This window comes from Zootoca vivipara, chromosome 5 (genome assembly GCF_965207765.1).
Source record: "Zootoca vivipara chromosome 5, rZooViv2.hap1.1, whole genome shotgun sequence".
In the NCBI taxonomy this organism is placed as follows: Eukaryota; Metazoa; Chordata; class Lepidosauria; order Squamata; family Lacertidae; genus Zootoca; species Zootoca vivipara.
This window is the reverse complement of record NC_142588.1, coordinates 20,301,168-20,325,696: the sequence shown is the minus strand read 5'-3', so window position 1 is coordinate 20,325,696 and position 24,529 is coordinate 20,301,168. Positions and strand designations below refer to the sequence as shown.

General features: G+C 42.1%; 2 protein-coding genes across 2 annotated transcripts in view; one reads left to right on the top strand and one right to left on the bottom strand.

Moving 5' to 3' along the window:
• OGDHL (oxoglutarate dehydrogenase L) overlaps positions 1-17,029 on the top strand; it is a 64,800-nt gene extending 47,771 nt beyond the window's left edge. Inside the window, exons 17-23 of the mRNA XM_035137810.3 lie at positions 6,912-7,090; positions 7,935-8,006; positions 9,373-9,498; positions 10,064-10,136; positions 11,555-11,718; positions 13,550-13,704; positions 14,756-17,029. Coding sequence (XP_034993701.3) covers positions 6,912-7,090; positions 7,935-8,006; positions 9,373-9,498; positions 10,064-10,136; positions 11,555-11,718; positions 13,550-13,704; positions 14,756-14,879 — 893 coding nt within the window. The 3' untranslated portion in view covers positions 14,880-17,029. The remainder of the gene's footprint in view (positions 1-6,911; positions 7,091-7,934; positions 8,007-9,372; positions 9,499-10,063; positions 10,137-11,554; positions 11,719-13,549; positions 13,705-14,755) is intronic.
• A 2,462-nt stretch (positions 17,030-19,491) lies between these two features.
• On the bottom strand, positions 19,492-24,259 carry C5H10orf53 (chromosome 5 C10orf53 homolog). Its single transcript, XM_035137439.1, has 3 exons — positions 24,166-24,259; positions 20,732-20,851; positions 19,492-19,556 (listed from the first exon to the last, which is right to left on the bottom strand). The coding sequence occupies exons 1-3, from the start codon at positions 24,257-24,259 to the stop codon at positions 19,492-19,494; spliced, it is 279 nt and encodes a 92-aa protein (XP_034993330.1).
• Positions 24,260-24,529: the final 270 nt, after the last annotated feature.

The following is a 24,529-nucleotide window of genomic DNA, read 5'->3' as shown; positions in this document are numbered from 1 at the left end:
TGTTCCTGGGGATCTTCCTTGCAGAGAAGTGGCAGGAACACCACTTAAAGGAGAGGTTTTTTTCCTTGGCTCTTTGCTTTCGAAGGGCCTTTCCCCCAATAAACCCAGATGCTGCAGCCAAGAGTGTGAAGCAGAATCTGCGCAAGTCAAATGTTTGCAAGATGCAATCTTATTGTATGGCGTTTATGTTTATTTACTGTATTCAGACTAGATTTTTTTTTAAAAAAAATAATTTTTATTTGATTTTACAAGTATAAAAATATGACAATCGTACACCTTAATATTTAAAGATTCCTCCGAATCTGTACTTTCCACCTTCCCCACCACGGGTCCTATTGTCAACCCTTTCAACAGCATATTATTCAGTAGTCCATATTTTATATCACTGCATTGTGTCCATAGTATTTGCTACATTGCGAGTGTTACTGCAATCCTGCTAACGTTTTCATCTGCTTACAGTGGTCTCCAAGATAAATTACAAAATTTCTCCACTCTTTGTTAAAGTTTTGGTCTTCTTGGTCCCTGAGCTTCCCGGTCAGTTTTGCCATTTCGGCATAATCCAACAGTTTAATTTGCCATTCTTCTCTGGTAGGGACTTTGTCTTCTTTCCATCTCTGGGCTAGCAACATCCGTGTGGCTGTCATCGTGTACATAAAAAGTTTTTTATACTCCTTTGGAATGTCAGCACCTACAATTCCTAGTAGAAAAGCCTCTGTTTAAGTTAGTTTGAACATTTTTTTCCAACTCATTATATATAATTTCTCAGAATGCTTTTGTTACCTTACAAGACCACAACATATGATAAAAGGAGCCTTCTTTTTCTTTACACTTCCAGCAGATATTTGTACCCGTCTTATACAAACTAGATTTTTTAAAAAGCCTTGTTGTTGTTGTTGTTTAGTCGTTTAGTCGTGTCCGACTCTTCGTGACCCCATGGACCAGAGCACGCCAGGCACTCCTGTCTTCCACTGCCTCCCGCAGTTTGGTCAAACTCATGTTGGTAGCTTCGAGAACACTGTCCAACCATCTCATCCTCTGTCGTCCCCTTCTCCTTGTGCCCTCAATCTTTCCCAACATCAGGGTCTTTTCCAGGGAGTCTTCTCTTCTCATGAGGTGGCCAAAGTATTGGAGCCTCAGCTTCAGGATCGGTCCTTCAAGTGAGCACTCAGGGCTGATTTCCTTCAGAATGGATAGGTTTGATCTTCTTGCAGTCCATGGGACTCTCAAGATTTTTAAAGCCTACAATCCACTTAATAAAGACAATTAGTGGAATACCTGTGTGTGGCCCAGGATTGATTTCTTCTTCTGTAGAACAGTGGTGCTTAATGGGGGGGTGGGAGACCCTTCCACCCTTGATGTAGGGCAGTAACTGTATGCATTTGAGTGGATTTTGTAGAAATGTACAGGTGCCAAATACACATTTTAATTATGATGCATATGGCTGCAATGTTATAATGGCGGTGGACCTCCTTGTTGTCAAGCTTGCGTTGCCCATATTGATACTCAGTACATTCTGTGAAAAAAACAGACCTCAAATTCCCACAAGCGCATTACCCTTGGCTACATTCTCCATTCCCCACAGTATAAATCACAAATGACAAGTACATGAGACCTGTCAGTGACTGCTTGCTGGTGGGTTTGAAGCGGTAGCCTACTGTGTGCAGAGCATATCAAGAGCCAAGTTGCCCTCCTTTGGTCAGCAGGAGTTTCAGAGTTCACAAAACTTTCCTAATTAAAGGTATGAATGCAAATTCTTATCACAGCTAGAAACGGAGTCTAGGGACTTCATTCTGTGCTTATTAATAACTTCTCCCTAGGTTGCCTCATATATTTGCAAATGGTACTCTTGGGGGTAAATTTACTGCAGCTACCTGAATATAGTAAATCTGACAGATAATATATTGCATAGATAATTGCAACTGTAATTTTATGGGTTTTGAGTATCGTCATCGTTTTTATTTGTATGTCGCTTTTCCGCAAAGAGAATCACCCTCATAGCGGCTTACCACAAAGGAATCGGGAAAACATCTCAAAATCAACCATCATTAGAACGGTTTCAGCACTATAAATATAACAAGATTACATTAATAACATTACACCTCCTGGCGGTATCCAAAATAACACCTTGGTCCTATAAGTCCCTCTCAGGCCCTCCCTGAATCGGCCTCTTATAAGGCTTTGAAAGGCAGAGGGCCGGGTATCAAGAAGCACCTTTGCCATAATGTTGCTCATGAATATACCCTTAGATACAGGGTTTTGAGTAGATTGTTAGATTCTGAATTGTCAGCTTTCAAAGTATTTCCTATAATTATAGATCATATTCCCCAGTTTGTAGTTTTCTTTTCTTTTTGAAATACAGAAATCACAATAGCACACTTAGATTTAGGACAACTCAAAGCATCACACTTGTTGAAAATAACACTGATGTTTCTTGCATCACATAAGTAATTCTTTAAACAGATGTAATATGTGCAGCCACCCTCAGTAATTGTGAAATTGCAATTACTTCAAGTCTCAGACTTATGCATGTACAGTATATAGTGACATGGAGATGGGAACGATAATTTTACAGAAAGGGAAAAGGCTTCTTTCACAACACAGTGACTTAGTAACCTTGTTCACATAACTAGATCTACATTTCAGCAGCCAAATGTATATTCCACACACTTTGGCTTTTGTCTTGCCAAATGTCGCATCCAGCTCTGCCTTTCAGCTGCCAGTCCCAGTTAGCTTGTTCAGCAAAAAATGGTAAAAGCCTTTTTCCCAACCAATTTTAATTGTATCTCTTAGCTGCTTTCTCTGCCCAGAGATGCTCAGTGTGGCATGCAACAGTCCTGTTTATAATACAACTGCATAAGTTAATTGGACAAAGAGCATTTAAAAGCACAATTTAAAATCAATAATGAAAAACAAACTAACAGCATGTGAACCAGAAAAAGAAGACATATTGAACATTTGAACTTTTTGACTCATGCAAGTATGATGAAAACTTTTACTAGCTGGAAGAACTGGAGGCTTCAGCTAAGTACCGTAGTGAAAGGAATTTCTTTCATTTTATGGAGTTGTGGTTGTATTTTATAATGTAAGTGTTCAGTCTTCATGTCTTCAGAAAAACAAATTCTGAAAAACAAGCCTGCAAAATGCAGCTGCAAAAGTGTTCCCTTAGGACTTACATTTAACAGATGCTGTTGCATGCTTTGAATGGCTTCAATAAATAAATGTCTGTGAATAATACACTTTGATAAAGGTTGGTACGCCAGACTTTGCCCCCATAGCTGCCAAGTTTTCCTTTTTCTCGCGAGGAAGCCTATTCAGCATAATGGAATTTCCCTTAAAAAAAGGGATAACTTGGCAGCTATGCTTTGCCCCTCTTTCACATTTCCTCCAAACCCATTTCAGCTTCTGTGCTGTCCATTGCATTCTAACCTAACCTAGCTACCGAAACCTATTTCCACCCTTCCTCATCTGAATCCCTTATGCTTGATCACATCTCCAGTTGGAAGGGATCCCAAGGATCATCCAGTCCAGCCCCTGCAATGCAGCAATCTTTCCCCCCCACGTGGGTCTCAAACCCACAACCCCGAGTCTTAAGTCTCATGCTCTACCAACTGAGCCATTCCTTACCTCTGTTTCACTATTGACTAACTGCTGTCTTCTCCGTTCAATATCCTGGTTTCCTTTTCACAATCCATGCTTTTCCCTTTCTTGTATTCTCCTGATGAGAAATTTCCTTGATGGATTCCCACCTTTAAGACAGGTCCAAGCAGCTACTGCCTTCTAGTAGTGTGACTATGTGGGACTCTCTTTTCTTCACTCAATTCCATATGAAGCGCCAGTAAAGAGTGCAGGGTTTGAGTGAGTGCAAATTCAGTATTCTGGAGAACATCCAATACCTTACGGTTATTTGCAAACATTTCCCTGCTTTCTTTTTAACATAGAATAAAAAACAGCACCTTAAACTTTGTATTGGACTAGCCATGCAACAGGGGTCCCCAACATTTTTGAGCCTGTGCGCACAATTAGAAATCTAAAACCATTGTAGATACCCCAAGGTACTCGTTTCACAGAATGGAAATTGGTGATGCTCAAAATCTCCCCCAAACAGATGAAACACATACACCTATCCCAAACAACGTACGGACAAAAAACAGGCAACACCCACCAGAAAAAGGCAGCTGCCTCACAAAAAAAGACAAAACCATTAATCGAAATAAATTGGGAGGAGCAGGAAGCCTCGAGGGACACAGGGTGAAGGGTTCCAGCCCTTTAAAAGGTAAAGGTAAAGGGACCCCTGACCATTAGGTCCAGTCGTGACCGACTCTGGGGTTGCACGCTCATCTCGCATTATTGGCCGAGGGAGCCAGCGTACAGCTTCCAGGTCATGTGGCCAGCATGAGAAAGCCGCTTCTGGCAAACCAGAGCAGCACATGGAAACGCCGTTTACCTTCCTGCTGTAGCGGTTCCTATTTATCTACTTGCATTTTGACATGCTTTCGAACTGCTAGGTTGGCAGGAGCTGGGACCAAGCAACGGGAGCTCACCCCGTCACAGGGATTCGAACCGCCGACCTTCTGATCAGCAAGCCCTAGGCTCAGTGGTTTAACCACAGCGCCACCTGGGTCCAGCCCTTTAGCAAACCTTTATGAAAGTTTGATACTTTAGAATGTGCAAAGGTTTCATTTATAATTTTGAAATCTGCCCAGTCTCCCCTTCTCTCTTTCGTTTTTGCAGTACTTAAATTGTAAGGTGTTTTTTAAAATTCTCTGTGCAGCACTCTATTTATTTTAAGGACCATTCAGATAAATACGATGTTTCAAAGCACAGCCTCATCAGATGATTTTTTTAAAAAAAGAATATATCTAAATGTTTATATTAAACAGTGTAATTTTTTATTGTTGAAAGGAACAATCTTGTTTTAAGCGCTATGTATTAATAGTGTGCCTATCTGCAAATCTGCTTGTCCTCCTCTTCCTGAAATGCTTTGGCGGTTTGGATAGGAGCAGGTAATGGGATATATTCAGAGAACTTACCTGGGAGATCAGGGAACCTCAACCCAACACCTTTCCTGCTAGAAACTGCATAGGGCAGTATTATTGAATTCCTATTCTTGAGTTATCTACCAGTGCTGTTGTGGCATTGGCACCCACCGTTACTTGAGTGCATACCTCACATCCAGGAAAAGAGCAAGAATTGCCATTCTTAACAATCCTGTAAGCAAACAGTCAAGAATGAATATTGCTTTTGCCAGCTGACTGGCCGCACAGCTGGTGATGGTTTTTAACCTCTCTTGAGAACAGAGATTCATATGACATGCTGGGTACCCATTCAGTAAGGTGGCATTTGCACATATTTATCTGTGGATTAGATCTAAAGAGCCTCAAGGTGTAAAATAGGGTTTCCAGATTTCAAAAAGTGAAAATCTAGAGACATAAGGTGTTGAGCTTTTTGTTTTGCCCAAAGTTTTTGAGTTATTGTAAAGGAAATTCACCAAAATCTACACTCCCAACATGGGTTGCTGTGTGTCCAGAGTTTCCCGGATATTTCAGCGATTTCCCCCCAGAAGCTGTTTCCCACTGCCAAGTCCCATCTATGTCTGGGAAATTACAGATGTATAGCAGCCCTATAAACATGTATATATATCTTCTTTGAGGGCAGGACTGTTTCTGCATATAGATCTGTGGGTTTTTTTTAAAAAATCCATTTGAATAGATCGCATGCCCCAACAAAAGAACGGACCAGAGACTGCCTTTTCCAGATTCCTTAAGCTTATGTGATTTGCCTCAGTAGCTTCACACAAGGGTCTCCTACAGGGTGCAATGCATTTCTAGATATCATACCAGTAAATTATAGACCATTCTGCTCACTTGACATCGATCCATCTGATGTATGTTGATGATTAGAGCTACATGGCATCATTTAAAGTTGCTGCAGGAATATTTGTCCTCATGCCAATCCAATGACCTATTTAAATGCAAATGATCCTGGGAAAGGGGGTAACATGAGGGGCAAACGGGGGGGGGGAATAGGCATTTTGTCCAACAGGCACTATTAGCTGGAAGCAGTAAAATAAATAAGACCCTGGAGTCAAGGTGGGTCATTAAAAGAGAAACTAGGTTAATATTATATTTAATTATGTTTCTAGGAACTCTCTGCCTCTGCTTGAAATCTTGTATTTTGAAACAGCACAACAAAGCAGCATTGTGATTAGAGCTATTAAAGCAATTTACCATCCATCTGCCTTAGCTGAGTTGCTGGGCAAGAACGATGATACTTTAGATTTTAGTAAATTCCTGTTCTGTTTTTACCCATTATTTAATGCCCTAATTCCTACCATGGAAGTAAGATTTTGCTATATGGTCATCCAGAACACACAGAGGGGGGGGGGGGAATTCAATCGCTTCCTACCAGAATCCCACAGAACATTCCAGACGGACCCAATTGTGTTTGCTGTATGTCAGATTTTTTGAAATATTGCAACATCACTGTGCTATAAGCTACAACATGTTAAGTATAATGGAAGTGGCCCACAACCTATCTTGCCACAACCACTCCAAATTTTTGAAATGCTACCCAAGCCATTCTGGCATTTGCTTTTTTTATTGCAGAATATGGTTTTCCTTGACCTCATTTTTCCTTTTCAGAAGTCGGTTGCGATGGTTCCAAAGACTGAGATGCACAAAACAGTTGTATTGAATCAGTTTTTGACATAGATGTTTTGTATATTCGTATATACTAAAAGTTTCTAATTATTGGATGCATAAAAGGCATAGTCCTAATTTACTTCATCCTGTAATGCCATTCTGTAATTCATCTTCAGGTTTTATTCTCAATACATTGCGTACAGTCATAACAGAATATAGTGAGTACTGATCATATATTTCTTCTCTCTCTCTCCCCCCCCCCGCCCTTAGGTTTTGAACTTGGCTTTGCTTTGTCAAGTCCCAATGCTCTTGTGTGCTGGGAGGCTCAGTTTGGTGACTTCCACAATACAGCACAGTGCATCATCGATCAATTTATCAGCTCGGGACAGGCTAAGTGGGTTCGTCACAATGGGATTGTCCTGCTTTTGCCTCATGGAATGGAAGGAATGGTAGGGCTTCCATTGATCAGAATAATAGTTTCCCTGTGTGCAACTAATTTCACAATTAGATATCTCTAATATTTATTTAGATAAGAAGGAATTGCTGTTACTAATGTGTATCAGTGGGTATTTCCCAAAGAGCAAATGTGTAATGATTGAAAGAGAGAATAGCCCCCCAAAATGCATATAGTGGTTAGGTAAAGGTAAGAGGAGCTGTGGTCTAAACCACTGAGCCCCTTGGGCTTGCTGATCAGAAGGTCAGTGATTCGAATCCCCATGACGGGGTGAGCTCCTGTTGCTCTGCCCCAGCTCCTGCCAACCTAGCAGTTTGAAAGCACTCCAGTGCAAGTAGATAAATAGGATGTGGCGGGACGGTAAATGGTGTTTCTGTGTGCTCTGGTTTCTATCAAAGTGCTCCGTTGCACCAGAAGCGGTTTAGTCATGCTGACCACATGACCCGGAAAGCTGTCTGTGGACAAACACCGGCTCCCTCGGCCTGAAAGTGAGATCAGCGCCGCAACCCCATGGTCGCCTTTGACTGGACTTAACCGTCTAGGGGTCCTTTACCTTTAACCTAGTGGTTAATCCTGTGCATTTCTACATGGAAATAAATTCCACTGCATTCAATGAGGTTCACCATCTGTGTAATAGTGTGCTCCATTTATACAATAAACATGTTATAGTCAGCCATCTATTAAACCTATGTCAGAGAGGACGGTTATAAAGGCCACACACAACCACTTCTATCGAACCAACTAAGCACATCATCCTTCCCAGTAAGGAAATAAATGACAATTATATTTAGGATCTAGATTCTTCCAACTTGTTTTTCTTTACATGATGTGATTCTTAGGGCCCGGAGCATTCTTCAGCCAGGCCAGAGAGATTCCTTCAGATGTGTAACGATGATGCTGATGCCTTTCCAGTAAGTATATCTATTTTTCCTTCCTACCCAGTCGTCTCTCTTCAGGCACTAATAATAATAACAATAAAATAATAAAAAATTATTTCTACTCCGCCCATCTGGCTGTGTTTCCCCAGCCACTCTGGGCGGCTTTCAACAGAACATTGAAAATAGGGGAGGCTCCCACCATTCTTCCTCAATGCAGCCCTCCTCAGCATGGTCCCTGACACCAGAGCTGGGCATCAGGAGCTGTCCTTTGTTACATCTCAGAGAGGGAGGCTCGCCATAGTTGCGGTGAATGACACAACAGTAAGCAATCAATGACACAACTGACACAACTTAGGCAGCAGGGGCAGCAGCAGCAAGTTTCTCAACAGTGTCCAGCAGAGGAAGGAAAGTGTCCACAACTGTTTCTGTCCTGAAACAGTTTCCCCAACATTAAAAACTTCCCTAAACAGGGCTGCCTTCAGATGTCTTCTAAAAGTCAGATCGTTGTTCATTTCCTCGACATCTGATGGGAGCGCGTTCCACAGGGCGGGCGCCACTACGAAGAAGGCCCCCTGCCTGGTTCCATGTAACCTCACTTCTTGCCAGTGTCCAGGCAAAATGATGGGGATGGAGATGCTCCTTCACCTTGTAAAATATGGTACACACATTTGAAACTATATTTCATTGAGTTTATTAAGAAATGGTGCACTCTCCTCTGCCTCTTTAGCCTGATAGGGTCAAATTTAGGCTACGGTGGTAACATTTATAGCAGTGTTAGTATGTTCTGTAGGTTTGCCTGACCTAGACAGGGTTGTGGTAAAAGTTAACTCTTGAATGGTTGTTTTTCCTATGCTGAAGTAGACTGTGGTGATGTGTTTACAGGCCTTTGTCTAATTTCCTTTGTTCCTATCAAAATGTGAAAGTGTAAAAATGGTGGTAAATAGAGAACTTGGTTTGCAAGCCAAACCATGGTTTAGCATAAATGCACAAGCATTCAGGCGACTGGAAAGGAAGCTGAGACTGTTACATTCTTCCTTGGCTGCTCTGTTGTGTTGAGTTAAGCCATGGCTCAATGTGTCACCCAAACCTGGGCTCATGGTTTAGCTCTCCTGGACACACCATGAGCCAGAAACCATAGGGCTAACTTTGCTTATAGCTTGTGGATAGCATAGCCCAGAGAGAGCTAAATCAATTGGATTTGGATGACTTGTTAAACCAAGTCATCTGTACATTCAGTGTACCACAGCTGCAGGATGACTGGGGAGAAGCAAAGCTGCCACATTCTCCTTCCAGAGTCTACATATTCACAATTTCACACTAAACCATGGATTGGCTTAGCAAGATGTGCAAACCAGGCTAATGGCTTCCTTTCTAATGCCCATAATCTGCCTTTGTTCAGGAATTTGATGATGATTTTGCAGTTTCTCAACTCTATGATTGCAACTGGATTGTGGTGAACTGTTCAACTCCAGCCAGTTACTTCCATGTCCTCCGAAGGCAGCTCTTGTTGCCATTTAGGAAGCCTGTAAGTAGTGACATTTGAGTGCTTTTGTACTAATTAAAAATATTTCAGTCTTTTCTGTAAAAATAATGAAGTATGGATGATAGAAGACTAGGCCTGTACTGTAGAAAGTGGGTTTAAATTTAATTATAGTAAAAAATTTAAAGAGCTCAATTGCTTATTTTAGGAAACATCTAGAATATTCAAAATTGTTCCAGAAAGCCATACTGCAATTTGTTTAGATACAGATATGCCGCACTACATATCCCTGCCCCACTGAGACAAACTATTTTGGCTAATGGTTGACTACTTTGTCCATTACTGATTTATGTAATGTACTTTTTAGATATCAGAGAGATTGGGGCAGGCAGAGGCATCCAAGGACAGCAAAGTGCTCAAATCTCCATAAATTTTATTAAAACTTAAGACCCTTTAGATAGGGGTGCTTCTACCCTAGTTCATCTCCAGGCATTGAACCCATTACTTTTTTGTATGGAAGTCAAATTATTTGCTTGTGTGAAGTAACCTGACTCAATATAAGGCAACATGGTAGCAACATTTTACAATTATTATACCGCCTATTTTACAGCTGATTATTTTCACACCAAAGTCCTTGCTGAGACATCCTGAAGCAAAATCCAGCTTTGATGAAATGGTGTCAGGTAGGTTCACTTATGTATGTTTTGTTTTGAAACATTTTAACCCCTTTTTCTGTTGTGAGATCCAAAGTCCTCGCCTTACATTACATTGTTGGCATGGGAGTACTACATTTGTGGCATGGAGACCCTTCCGCAGGAAGAAAACAGCAAAAACACAGTAAAATAGCTGCAAATGGATCCGCGATTGCTGGGGGAACTAATTTGTGATGTCAGCTCATCAGCCAAGATTAAGGTCTCCACTGTTGTGCCTCGAGGCCCCTGAGCCCTTCCCCAGTAAACAAATTAAAACGGGCACATAATTTTAGTTGAAGTTTTTGGGCAAAATTTTGGCCACAACTTTATTGATTACAAAACAAATTGGCCTAGGCATTGGTCAGAGACTATAACTGACTCCAGCCTCTCTGGCTAGCAGTCTGAAAGAGTAAACACCAAACGAGGGAGCAACATCGATGAAGATTGATTGAAGCTCACCCCAGGGTTCCTGTGGTTCTTAGCATGGCCCCAGCCCCTCAAGTGGACTTCGGGCAAGATCCAGGACCCCCAGATTCCTTTACCGGAATACCCTAATTCTGGAGGGGCAGGTGATGGCCACACCTCCCCTCCCGCACATTTCTATAAGCCAATGCCTAACCGCCTAACCTTATAAAGTTGTGATTATTGCTAAGGGGGTAGGCGAAAACCAAGTGGCCAAAGCCAATCTGCCAAATGGAAAAAAATCCTACCCAGCCCCTGCTCCAAAGCAGGCGACCCAATCCAAAGCAAGGCCAAAGCAGCATCACCAAATTAGGGGGTGAGGGCGGGTGTTCGGCAGCGCGGAGCAAGTGCCCCACCACGTCACGCTGCCGCATTTATAGGACTCCAGGATCATGCCATCTGCCCCAATTGGCCCAAACAGCCAGGCACGATCCCAGGGCCCAACTGACAAGGCTTGGGCCATGCCTAGTAACAGCTCACCCCGTGGGGGTGGCTTAAGGGGCCAGAGCGCAACCATGACCCTCAATTTAGGAGGATCTCATATACAAAGCAAACTTCTATGTTTTCTTAAAATTTATAATGGTTATAACAATGATTGCTGTTCCTCTGCCTGTTCAGAATGTTATTGAATTTAAGAATTACAGAACTGATACAAGTACATGAGAGCTAGGAGAAATTGCCACTGAGAACCAGTTGTGTTTCATGAAGGGAGTCATTTTTTCTCTGCATAATTACTAGAGAGTGGTAGTATCCCTAAGTTTTGGTGAGAATGAAACCTATGGAAGGAAGGGTGGAAGGGAGGGAGGGAGGGAGGGAGGGAAGGAAAGGAAGGAAGGAAGGAAGGCTTATCCAAGGAATATACCAAAAATTACTTCTATTTTTGAGAAATCCTCTAGGGTTGATCAGACTAGACACCTTGTAGTAAAACACTTTTGTTGCGCATCTAGGTACCAGCTTCAGGCGTGTGATTCCTGAAGAAGGACTTGCAGCTGAAGTTCCCGGGGAGGTCAAGCGGGTGATTTTCTGTACTGGGAAGGTATACTATGATCTTGTTAGAGAGAGGAAGAACCAGGATTTGGAGAAGGAGGTGGCTATAACCAGATTGGAACAGGTAAAGGAAAGAGAGAGAACTTGTTGTGCGCGTTATTTTTTAAATGTACATGTCTGTGAAGTACACATAATAACCTTTCTCATACTGAATCTGTTGTGAATCTGATATGAGATACACAAGTGGTGGAAATTGCTCCCAGTACCAGTCATCACATGGAAGCAGCTAAGGACATAGATACAGACAAATACAGATTTATACGATCTGAGGAGAAGCCAGAGTATGACAAATACAGACACAGTTCCATATAACACCGAACAAGCAACACCAACAGACTGAGGACCGACAGACCAACTAACAGACTGCTGAGCTGACATGCATTAATCACAAATATAGTTGGGGCACTGGGCCGTTACCATCGCAACTGGCTCGGTTGATTGTGCACCTGAAATTAGCTCATCCATGGGGTGATTTAAACTCATGAAGGAAATTAGCAAAGTCAGACTAACGGTTCATCTAGTTCAGTACTGACTTGCACGTCTCTCCAAGGTTTTAGGCAGGGAGTCTGTCCCAAGCCTACCTGATGAATCTTACCTGATCGGAATTGACTAGGCTGATTTCTGCAAATTATGAACCCCATTCTGTATTTATAAAATGTGGATACTTAGTGATCTGCCTTCACGAGGGTATTCTAATGCTGCTTTTCACAAGTGATGCTTAAAACTGTTTTTCCATTTCCTTTTTCTGAAAATGAAAAATAAATAAATACTATATTGACCAAAATGAACATTTGATTTTAAAAATGGTCGTTTTCCACTTTCTGCCTTCTCAACATTAACAGGTAGTGCATTGCAAGTTAAAGTGCTTTTGGCATCACTTTTGATCTGAGGATTCTCGTGATGAGGATTCTCAAAATGACATCCAAACACTGTATGCCATTGTGACATGCTTTTGGTTCCTTTTGATGTCAGCAGGAATGTATCTAAGTCCAAGAATAACAGTAGGATTACTCAACAGATGTAGTGCCTGGGAAGAATATATCATTTACAGAAAGCAACATGTTCTTTTCTTTTCTTTGCTGTGACTGTATTGTATAATTTTTTAAAAATCGAAATTTATTTTTTTTAAAAAACCAGCAATGTCATATACACCCATATTGGTAAATTTTCAAATGTTCATGTTAACTTGGCGGATTCTGCCCCATGTATAAAAAGGTAAGCACAGTTAAGACTCATTGGTTTGAAATGAAAGTTTAAACATGGTCAGTGCCACTCATTTGCTAAGACAATGAGACCTGAGTGCTCAGCTTTGACTAGATTGTGTCTATAAGTATTCATGTGAGTGAAATAAAAAGTACATTTATGATGAAAGTGGCAGTACATGTATTTTCTGTCAAAGAAATGACAGTACTCACAGCAGCTTCAGAAATTTGCAGCAAAAGTGAAATACAGGCAACTCTCAACTTTCATGGGAATAGCCCATAAAGCCAAAATCAGATTTAGTCAAAACACATTGGGTTTTGGTTGCCCACCTGCTCCCATTCTGCTCCCTTATTATTATTATTATTATTTTACATTTTTTGTGAAGTACGTAAAGCGGAATGCACACAAATTAAATATGTGTAAATTGCGAGTTACCTACATATACTTGCTAACTGTTCTTGCCTTCACCAATGTAACTGTTACGTGTGGGTCGGATCGCTATATTAGAACATTCCTTACACACTTATTTGGAGAGATTCCTTTTTTTTGAAATGTGCCACACTCACTGGGAGCGGTAGACAATATTCCTCATGTATTTGAGGAATAAAGATGTGTCGGCTGTGTACGCAGCGGGGACCTGTTACCATGCCAGAAATTTCTATATTTCACAATATCTTCCCATTTCCTTCTAGATCTCCCCTTTCCCTTTCGACTTGCTAAAATCGGAAATTGAGAAGTATGCTAAAGCTGATCTTGTTTGGTGTCAAGAAGAACACAAGAACATAGGCTACTATGATTACGTCAAACCTCGTTTCCGCACCATTGTGAACCATATTCGACCCATATGGTAGGATGCTTGATGGAGGCATTGATATTTCCATCTGGCTGGCATGGCTTCAGTGGCAACTCTTCCTAGCCAGGCTTTCAGGAGATAAAAAAATGGAGGTGCTGGACATTGAGCCTGGGACCAGCTGCATTCAGAGTGCTGCCCATGTCCCCTTTGTAGGCTGCTTCTCTGCCTCTTTCAGATATATGTCAACTTTCTATAGAACCTTGAGGTGTTGCACTCAAACTATGTATGTGAGTCTGTTTGAATCGCCCGTCTACCGAGCTATTTATTTCTACTGCCGTACTTTAAAAGAGCAAGTATGACAGGCCCCTTCAGATCCAAAGGACTTGCAATCTGAAACAAAGAAAGGGGGAAATGGAAATGCGGGTATGCAGAGAAAGAATATGATAATCACAATTATGCACCCCTAGTTACTGTAAGGCATACAGATGTGGAGGGGGAATGGGACACCCAGAAAAGTTGAGTTTTGAAATAAAGGAGGTGGTTGCAGAGAGGCATTCTGAGAGGCAGGCCCTGGCATACTGGACAGCACAGGGAAATGGACAGAGTATTCAGGAAGCAGGAGGCTTTTGGACAGCTAAGGCTGGTCGAGCTAGATAAAATCACAGAGAGGGAACATTAGAATGGAGAGATAAAGTGAGACAAGGCAACAACAGATGATGAGGAGAGGTTTGTGCAGGATCTTGGAGGGAAACAGAAACCAGAGAAAGGATTTAAGCAGGAGAGTACCAGTGAAGTTTCAATAAAGCAAGCATCTTGCACATGGGCAACAGTTTGAGGAGTCACTCGCCATGGAATTCATGAAGCTTAACAGTACAGGTTGGCTGAAATAGTTTTTACCCGCATAATAAGTGGATAGCCTAAGCAAGTAAGCCTAGCCTGTGGCAAATAGTAACTAGAATCCTATACATATAAGTAACAGTCTATAGAAAGTATCTAATAATAAGAGGTGACTAATGTAAGAGGTGATTATTATCAGTGTGTGTCTGCTTCAAAAAACGTCACATCTCATTTCTGTCATTTACCTCCTTGTCTCTTCTGCTTCAAGGTATGTTGGCCGTGAACCAGCTGCCGCTCCAGCAACTGGTAACAAGAACGCACATCTCGTGTCACTCAGAAGGTTTTTGGACACAGCTTTCAACCTGGAGGCATTTGAAGGAAAGATGTTTTGATTGTAACACTGTGGCCCATTATCTCCGTATGTAGTATAGTATGTATGTATTTCGGGAAGGCCATGACCATAACATGAAATAAAATTCAGCAGGGAAAGACTTCTTGAGGTTATTTGGGGGGGGGGAGGTTTGGCTTTTTCAAAGACCTATTTTTAAGCTTGCCTCTTCTAAACCACTGTGTGTGCATCATAAATGCTAAGCATTCCTCTTAATTCTCATCCCATCAATGTGGTTCTGTTGATTACATCACAGCTACCTCTTGGTAGGGAGATGGAAGACACAATGATTTTGCTGTAAGTTTGGGAATATTCAAGAAAACGTGTGTGCATATTTTAAGGGGATTTCCTAACATAAGATATTAATTTCTCTTTTACTGCAGGCTGTATCAGTGGTCTCATATAGTTCAAATGAGCAAGATTTTTCTTACAGATTCCATCCCACCCTACCCCCAACCATTCTTTGTTGAATTCTCACATGTCCGAATGCAGCAAACAACTTAGCAGGCTTGCTTTCCATTTAGCCACCAGAACCGGGACACAAAGCACATGGTACTGTTTCCTCTCCCTGTTAAGGGCTGGGGGAAGTTAGTGAGAGCATGTAGGAAACCCAGCAAGAGCTGCTGCTGTGCTTACACTGGAGTTTGACATATTTCTTGTGTCAAAAAAAGTGATCGTTGTCCTTCAAGGTTGGTGGGGCAACTGCAGACACCATTATAGTTCATGTTGAGATCGCTGCTGCTCCTTCCTGATTTACCTGGCAGTGGGGAAGTCTGCCTTGTTGTTTAAAAATCACAAGGTATGTTTCGAATAAGTTACTGGGGGGAAACTGAGCAGATGTGGCACTAACTGGCTGTTTCTGATCAGCTCTGGGCATTCTTGAAGCCCTGTATACTGCAGAATAGTTGAAACTATCAATGCAGTGGATAGGCATAACAGCTGGGCTTTCTAAACGAGGGTTACAATTCTGGTTTGCTTTACTCTTAACAGGATCTAAAATATATATTGGAATTTTACTTTGCATTATTTAACTCTAAATGACATTAGTTAACTAGCTAGGCTGTGATCCTGTGCACAGTTACATGGAACTGAGCACCGCTGAACACAATAGAACTTCTCAGTGAACATACTTAGGGTTGTGTTGTAAGAAGCCCCAAGGCACAGCATTTTGAGCTTTTTCTATAAACAAGAATTTTAAAGGGAAGAAGGATGCCGTTTAAATAATAATAGGTCTATATATTTTGCTCTGTTTTTACAAGGAAGGCCATCTCGGTATAACTTGAAATATTTTCTGTCTCCTTTTGAGTGATAAATGCTCTTGTGGCTGGGAACGCACAAATTTAGAGAACAAAATTAACATAGGCATAAAAAGTAGGAAATGGCAGGCTTCCATTTTCATTGCTGTTTGCGGACTGTAGCATTATATTTTAAAAAATAAATTCTATCCAAGAATGTGAAAAATAAGCAGTGGAATATAATGTCTGTTTTCTTTATGCTTGTTTTTTGACAGCTTATCCCCTGGGAACTGGTATTAGCATCCCATTCACAAAAATGCTGGCATCTTGCAGATCTTCTTTCCTGTATTTTTCTCTTCCTCTGTCTTCTCTATATTTTGACTCGAAGTCTGTAGAATTTAATACAGTGAAAGGAACTAGTCTGTTTGGGTACAGGTCTTTGAAGAAATCTGTTCTATTTTAATTTTTCAAAAAAGTTGATTACTGTTGGCACTGGTGAAAGAGAAGATGAAGTAACTAGAATGTGTTAACAAAACTGTTCATACTTCTGGCAAACCCAAAACAAAGCTAGTTTCATTCATTTACCAAAACTAGTGAGCCATTGTCTTTATATATCCGTAACAGCAGCAAAGCTCTACATGTTTTGAAATCTTAGCTTACTTTCTTCCCATTATAGAGATCTCTCTTTACATCACGTGGTGTATATTTCATAATTTACAAGTGTCATTTACCTCAAATTGGCTGACTAGTATAAGGAGGTTTTTCCTATGTAACCCATTTTTCTCCCAGAAAAGAACTCTGTTAGAGTGTCTCCTAGTATTTTCAGAAACTTTATGAAATTCACTGGGTTGTCTTTTGTTTTGCATTGTGGCTTTCGTGCCTAAGACGCCATGAATGAATGAAAATAAAATGTATGCAGAAAAGAGCAATGTCTTTTGTGTTTCTTGTTTTTAGTTGGAAAAGGGTCTCTCAATTCAGCAAAAAGAACAGTACTTAGGTGACAATTCTATCTAAGCCTCCCATTAAACTTAATGGGACTTATTTCTGAGAAGACATGTATAGGGATTACTGACAAACAGTCATCAGCTAACGTTTACTCAGAGTAGATTTAATGAAATTAATTGTAGAGTTGGAAAGGCACCCGAGGGTCATCTGGTCCAAACCCCTGCAATGCAGGAATTTCAACTAAAGCACCCATGATAGATGGCCATTCAACTTCTGCTTAAAAATCTCCAGTCCAACTGGGAGTCCACCAGTTCTGAGGGAGTCTGTTCCACTGTCGAATAGCTCTTACCATTAGAAGATTATCCGTGATGTTTAATCAGAACCAACTTTCTTGTAACTTGATGCCATTCCTTTGGGTCCTCCGGAACAGGAGAAAACATGCTTGCTCCATCTTCCATGTGACAGCCCTTTAGATATTTGAAGATGGCAATCATATCTCCTCTTGGTCTCCTCTTTTCTAGGCTAAATTTACCCAATTCCTTAACCGTTCCTCATAAGGCTTGGTTTCCAGACCCTTGATCATCTAGCTTGCCCTCTGCACACATTTGAGCTTGTCAGTATCCTTAAATTGTGCTTAGAACACCTCACCTGCTACTATAGACAGAGGCTCTGAGATTACATCCGCAAACTCCTTTAGTACCCTTGGGTGTAGCTCATCAGGCCCTGGAGATTGAAAATCATTTAAAGCAGCTATGTGTTCCCTATCCACCTCTCCTAGCTTGAGCTGCATCTCCCTCCTTGCATCATCGATCCTGTTATCTCCATGTTGGGGGACTGCTTTCATTTTGGGTGAAGACAGAGGCAAAGTAGGTGTTGAGCAGTTCCACCATCTCTCTAACCCAAGTTAGTCCCGGCCATTAATTTCAGTGCCCCTGTTCTGAATAAAACTCAGTTGAATGCATTGCCAAGTGGTTTATCAAGAAACAGGCAAGGGATTGTTGTATCGCAATGCAGTCTTGTGTAACGCTCCTTGGCCAAACATTTGGGTGCCTGTCACACCCCTTTCTACCACTGCCTCTGAAGGAGGCTAGCTGTTTGTGAAATTAGGAAAATGATGGAAGATATGCACAAAGTGCATGTAAGGGTCTCGCTCGGAAAAGGGAAATAGCTGGAGTAATTGTGGTGTTCTGCCATTAATGCCACTCGACTGCTGATTGCAGCACCATCGCTGCACAGGTGGCAAAGATCTAAGTATGTTCCCCCCCCCCCGACAGCAAACAGTTCTGAGGACTGACTGGGGTGCAGGGCAAAAGCACTTAATGATACATTTTCTTCAATGATGAATACTTCAGATCCATTTTGGGGATGAGAAATGTGTCCTAATGAGGCAATTAGTCAAGACAAAAAGGCTGTAAAGCAATTTAATTAACACCGCTCCTGGTACATTTGAGGACAACTTTGTATCTTCTGGAGATTACATTTCTCATTGGAGTGAGCAATGGGATGCTGCAGTCCAGGTTTTGCACGGGAGAGTCATTTGAGGATGCAAATACATCTCATAAACGATGGGCTGCATCGCAAAAGAAAGCCTGTATAGCGGATAGACTATTGAGCATCTAAGCCAGGGGTAGGCAATTTAAGGCCCGTGGGCCGGATGCGGCCCAATCGCCTTCTCACGGATGGTCCAGGAATCAGCGTGTTTTTACATGAGTAGAATGTGTGCTTTTATTCAAAATGCATCTCTGGGTTATTTGTGGGGAACAAGAATTCGTTCATTCCCCCTCCGCCCCCCAATATAGTCTGGCCCACCACATGGCCTGAGCGACGGTGGACCGGCCCATGGCTGAAAAAGGTTGCTGACCCCTGATCTAAGCAACCAAGATTCAGATCCCAACTTAGTTTGCTGGGTGCCACCACTGGTCCCTTTCAGTCTCAGCTGGGACCAGATCATGGTAGAATGCGCTGAGGTCTTTGGAAGAACTGTAAGATGCAGGTCAGATCCATGTGACACATTTAAACCAGGACTGCCTTGCATTTTGATATATCTAGAAGACATCATACAAAGTCTACAGCCTGAGGAGTTGCAGATCATGGGTAGATGCAAGACTAGCCGCTGCCCAAACGTATCTCTCCAAATGTAGTCATCTAAGGATGGCGGCCTTATATCTTATTCGTTGTCTGCGCATCTTGATTGCATGTGATCCAAAAGAAACAGAACTGTCACCCCACACTTCCCATCCAGCCAATACCAGCCCTGAGGTTAAATCTCTGTGGTGAGTTAAACTGCCTCTTCCACCTGGATGCTTTTAGCCACATTGGTGGCGAAGTCAGAGGACTAAATAGAACCCTTTTGAAAGACAGGGTTAACAACGTAATGGATGATGCAAGGAAAGAGTCTTATTTATTTGATGTCAGAGCACACACTGGGCCTCTTACTCAGTAAGCGTTTAACACTGCATATCTAGCTTCTTGGCAAAGGGGGTCCAACAGGCCATCGCCTCCTGAGAGAGCGAGAGAGAGAGATGGACAATGTTAAAACATAAATAGGTCATTGGAGGTTTCCCCCCACCTCTTAAAAAGGACATTCCTGTTCATGGTTTCAGGCAGCCTGGAAAAGTTTTGCAATGCTATTCAAGCCTCTTGGTGTGTGTGTGTGTGTGTTGCTTTCCCTCTACTGTACCATATAATGCTAGAATTGCTCACCCCAGTATACCTGAAGGAATGTCTCCACCCCCATCTTTCAGCCCAGACACTGAGGTCCAGCGCCAAGGACCTTCTGGCGGTTCCCTCACTGTGAGAAGTGAGGTTACAGGAAAGCAGGCAGAGGGCCTTCTTGGTAGTGGCATCCGCCCTGTGGAATGCCCTCCCATCAGATGTCAAGGAAATAAACAACTACCTGATTTTTACAAAACATCTGAAGGCAGCCCTTTTAAGGGAAGTTTTAAATGTTTGATGTCTTATCATGTTTTTAATATTCTATAGGGAGCTGCCCAGAGTGGCTGGGGAAACCCAGCCAGATGGGCAGGATACAAACAATGAATTATTATTATTATTATTATTATTCCACCAGCCCAAACCTGGGTACTGTATACTGTATTTGATTGAGGCAGGAAGGGCTCTCACACATGGGTACACAAACATCCACGTTGATTTCATCTCCTGCCCTCCATTTTTCTTTTGTGTGTTTTCAACTCACCCATCTCAAAGAGCTCTGAACAATAACTCGCAAAGTCAGCCTGAATAATAGTTTCCTCTCTGCAGCCTCAATTTCCACCAGTAGTCTGTAAGCTTGCAGGTGCTTATCAGAGTCTCCCTCCACCCTCCCGCGCTTTGGGTACCATTTTCTTTTAATCCACAAACATTTCTTCCATATGCCTATCTGTTTGGGGGCAAGTTGGGGGAAGGTTTTGGGCAAGCTGTGAGGGGAGAGGCAACAGGGTCGGTGAGGTGTCAAGGGATGAGGGGTTGCCTAGCTGTGGGAGAAGGGATCAGCAATGGGATTGGGGCCTGGGGGGTTTGGCGAGCAGATCCCATAGTTAGAATCAAAATCTATGAGCCCTACTAAAGAATGGAAGGAGCCATCTGTATTTCTTCTATCACTTGTTACATTTCTTAGAAATGTTTTTTAAAAGCAAAACAGAAAACAAGTTTATATTGTTACCCCCTTTGTACCCACCGAAATCCAGATCATTAATGTTGCACTGAAACACAGTCTCTCCATTTACTATGAGCTGCACTTCATTCCAATCCGGTATTTCTTCAAGGATTACCTGGTGTCCATCAGCTTTCAGCACAGCTACAGAAAGGCAGTAGGTAGGCAATGTTGCTAAAATCCAACGCTATTGACAACCAGATTCAGATAAGAGATGGAGAATACTGCTGGTTTATAGTACTTATCCTTACTTTAAGCGGTGCATCATCCGAGTAAGCAGCTGAATTTCTTAAAGACACTTAAGATTTATATTAAGACAGCTAAGAATAATATTGTGCATTCATTTGGGAGAAATATGCAATAGTACGGTTTACAAATAGGAGGGGCAATATCGAGTCAGATGCTGAAGTTTTGTCATGTGTGCTCTGAGTCTGTAGCAGGAAAGCAGTAACATGGTTCCAGAGTCAAGGGTAGGATACGAGGGTTTGATATAAGGCAAAAAAAAGAGGGTTTAAGGAGCGAAAGTTACTTCAGACATTTTGGCTAACCCGATTATACATCATCTGAAACATTTTGAGAGAGGGAGAAACTCTGGCATATTAGGACCTTCTCACAGAAAGAGGTTTGCTTACTTTGGAAGTCAAATGGAATCTGTTCTGGAAGTCCTTTCGACTTCCAAAACATTCAAAAACCAAAGCGCGGCTTCCGATTGGCTGCAGGAAGCTCCTGCAGCCAATCGGAAGCCGCGGAAGCCCGGTCGGATGGTTGGCTTCCAAAATAACATTAAAAAACCAGAACACTCACTTCTGGGTTTCGATTGGGAGCCAAATCATTCGAAAACTAGGCTGTTCGACTTCCAAGGTACAAGCATTGCGCGGTCAGACGAGCCAAATCATTTGAGAACTAGGCTGTTCGACTTCCAAGGTACAAGCATTGTCACAAGCACTTATTTCAAAACTGGGTTTAGGCCCAGGTTCGGCACTGAAGTAGCCTTCATAACCCTGTTGACCTCTTGTGGGAGAAAGCATAGCCTCCAACATTTCTCTGATTAAAATAGGGACGTCCTATTCAACAACAACAACAATTTTACTATTCATGCCCCACCCATCTGACTGGGTTGCCCCAGCCACTATGGGCTGCTTCCAACAAATATAAAAAACATAAGGAAAAGAAAAATAAACATTAAAAAAAATTCCTTATACAGGGCTGCCTTCAGATGTCTCTAGGGTTGGGTAACTCCATACCCTCTAACATTTCCACAATGAAAATAGGAGTAGGAACAGTGATAAGCTGGTTCTGCTTCTATTTACAGGGCCACTTTCAGAAGATAGCACTGGAGGCGAGATTGCTTGATTCCATGGCAGTTGTGCTGTGGAGTCCTGTAAGGTTCTATCTTATCTCCCATGCTTCTAAACACCTATAGGAATCTGCTAGTTAACATTGGGGAATGTGGAGTGAGATGCCATCAATATTCTGGTGACACTCTGTTGTTGTTGTTCTCCTGCTCTTTGGTTTCAGAGACAGGCGGTGCTGTGCCAGTACTGAATTTGTGTCTGGACTTAGCAAGGGTTTGGAAGAAGACCAATAAACTGAAGTTGAATTCTAATAAGATGGAGGCCCTAGAGGTAGATGGTTCTCATGCCTGGGAATTAAGTGTAAAGGCCTTTCTGAAGTAAGCCTGGCTTTGACTTCTAGGGAATTTCTTTTTTCTTTTTCTTTTTTAAGTGAAAGGGATCTTAAGTCATTGAATCAACAGATGGGTTTGGTATGATTAAGAACAATGGGAGGTTGATTGAACTCAAAAGTCGAGAGTAACTTACTTGTTGTGGCACCGCACCATAATAACCAATAATTAGGCTCCAAGTGGCCACAACCTTCTTATTTCTAATAATCTATTTTCTCACTGCAATCCTTTACCCACTTACCTGGGTGTCAACCCCACTGAACTCAATAGGATTTCTTTCTGAGTAGACATGCATAGCATTGCACTGTTTGGATGGTGTTTGTTCAGGAGATATGACTGCTTTTCAAATTTGCCTTGCCTGCAAATGTACAGGAATCAAGTATGCTTGATTTAAAGATGGCCTTCTTCTGCTTTTTAGTCTACGGTTGCCATATGTCCAGAATTTCCAGGACATAGCCGGGATTTGACTGTTTGAAGCAGTATCTGGGCAGGAATCACTGTAATGTCCAGGAAAACGCAGAAGTATGGCAACCCATGTTGGAAGTGTAAAGTTTGGTAAATTTCCTTTTAAAAACTCAACAACTTTGGCAACAACTTGTTTTTTTTTCTTTCAGATTTTGCAGAAACAAAAAACAAAACTCAAAAACTGTTGTGTCTGGATTTTCACTTTTTGAAATATGGCAGCCCTACTCTGGTGTGCAAAAAATAAATAAAAGTGAGAGACTCAAAGTTGTTCTGCTCCCCGTACTATGAAAACTTCTCTTCTCCCCCTTCACAAATGTAGCTTGGGTTGCCAACTAAGCCCATTTGCCCTTAGCTAGAGGAGGATGTGAAACCAGAAAAGAAGGGCACCCTTGGTTTAATAACAACAAAAGCAAAATGAGTCAAAATCATAGAACTGCAGAGTTGTGTTTTTATATTGTAAACTGCCCTGTGATCGTCGGATGAAGGGCAGTATAGAAATTTAATAAAGAAAATAAAGAAAATAAAGAAACAACAACAACAACAACAACAACAACAACAACAACAACATCAACAATTTATTTCTACCCTGCCCATCTGGCTTGGTTTCCCCAGCCACTCTGGATGGCTTTCAACAGAACATTAAAAACAGAATAAAACTTCAAACATTAAAAACTTCCCTAAACAGGGCTGCCTTCAGACGTCTTCTAAAAGGTGGCTGCCTGGTTCCCTGTAACCAGATTTAGACTACTGCAATGCGCTCTATGGGGGGGGGGCTACCTTTGAAGGGGACCCGGAAACTACAACTAATTCAGAATGCGGCAGCTAGGCTGGTGAATGGGAGTGGCTGCCGAAACCATATAACACCGGTCCTGAAAGACCTATATTGGTTCCCAGTACGTTTCCGAGCACAATTCAAAGTGTTGGTGCTGACCTTTAAAGCCCTAAACGGCCTCGGCCCAGTATACCTGAAGGAGTGTCTCCACCCCCCATCTTTCAGTCAAGACACTGAGGTCTAGCGCTGAGGGCTTTCTGGTGAAGTGAACCAGGCAGAGGGCCTTCTCGGTAGTGGTGCCCACCCATCAGTTGTCAAGGAAATGAACAACTACCTGATTTTTAGAGGACACCTGAAGGAAGCCCTGTTTAGGGAAGTTTTTAATGTTTGATGTTTTATTGTGCTCCTAAGATTCTGTTGGGAGCCGCCCAGAGTGGCTGGAGAAATCCAGCCAGATTGGCGGGGTATAAATTATTATTATTATTATTATTATTATTATTATTATTATTATTAATAATATTATTTATCATCACACACCTTGTAAGCCCTGCAGTCGGAAGGTCCTGTGTTCAACGACGCCACAGCTCCTGTAGGCCCCGTATCTGAGAGTCACCAATGCGTTCCTTGGCATTGCTGGACCACGTTGCAGCCCTTGCTGGGAGGGTCCAGAACAAATTGGGGAAAAGGCTGTTTCAGAACAGAAACTGTTGTAGACACTTTCCTTCCTCTACTGTTGAGAAACCTGTTGCTGCTGCCCCTGCTGCCTAAGTTGTGTCAGTTGTGTCATTGATTGCTTACTGTTGTGTCATTCACCGCAACTATGGTGAGCCTCCCTTTCTGAGATGTAACAAAGTACAGCTCCTGATGCCCAGCTCTGGTGTCAAGGACCGTGCTGAGGAGA

Coding starts and splice junctions, on each gene's coding strand:
- C5H10orf53 (XM_035137439.1), bottom strand. CDS start 24,259: ATGCCAAGGAACGCATTGGTGACTCTCAGATACGGGGCCTACAGGAGC. Junction 20,852..24,165: donor CCGACTGCAGGGCTTACAAG/GTGTGTGATGAT, acceptor GCCTTTCTGTAG/CTGTGCTGAAAGCTGATGGA. Junction 19,557..20,731: donor CATTAATGATCTGGATTTCG/GTGGGTACAAAG, acceptor TCGCTCTCTCAG/GAGGCGATGGCCTGTTGGAC.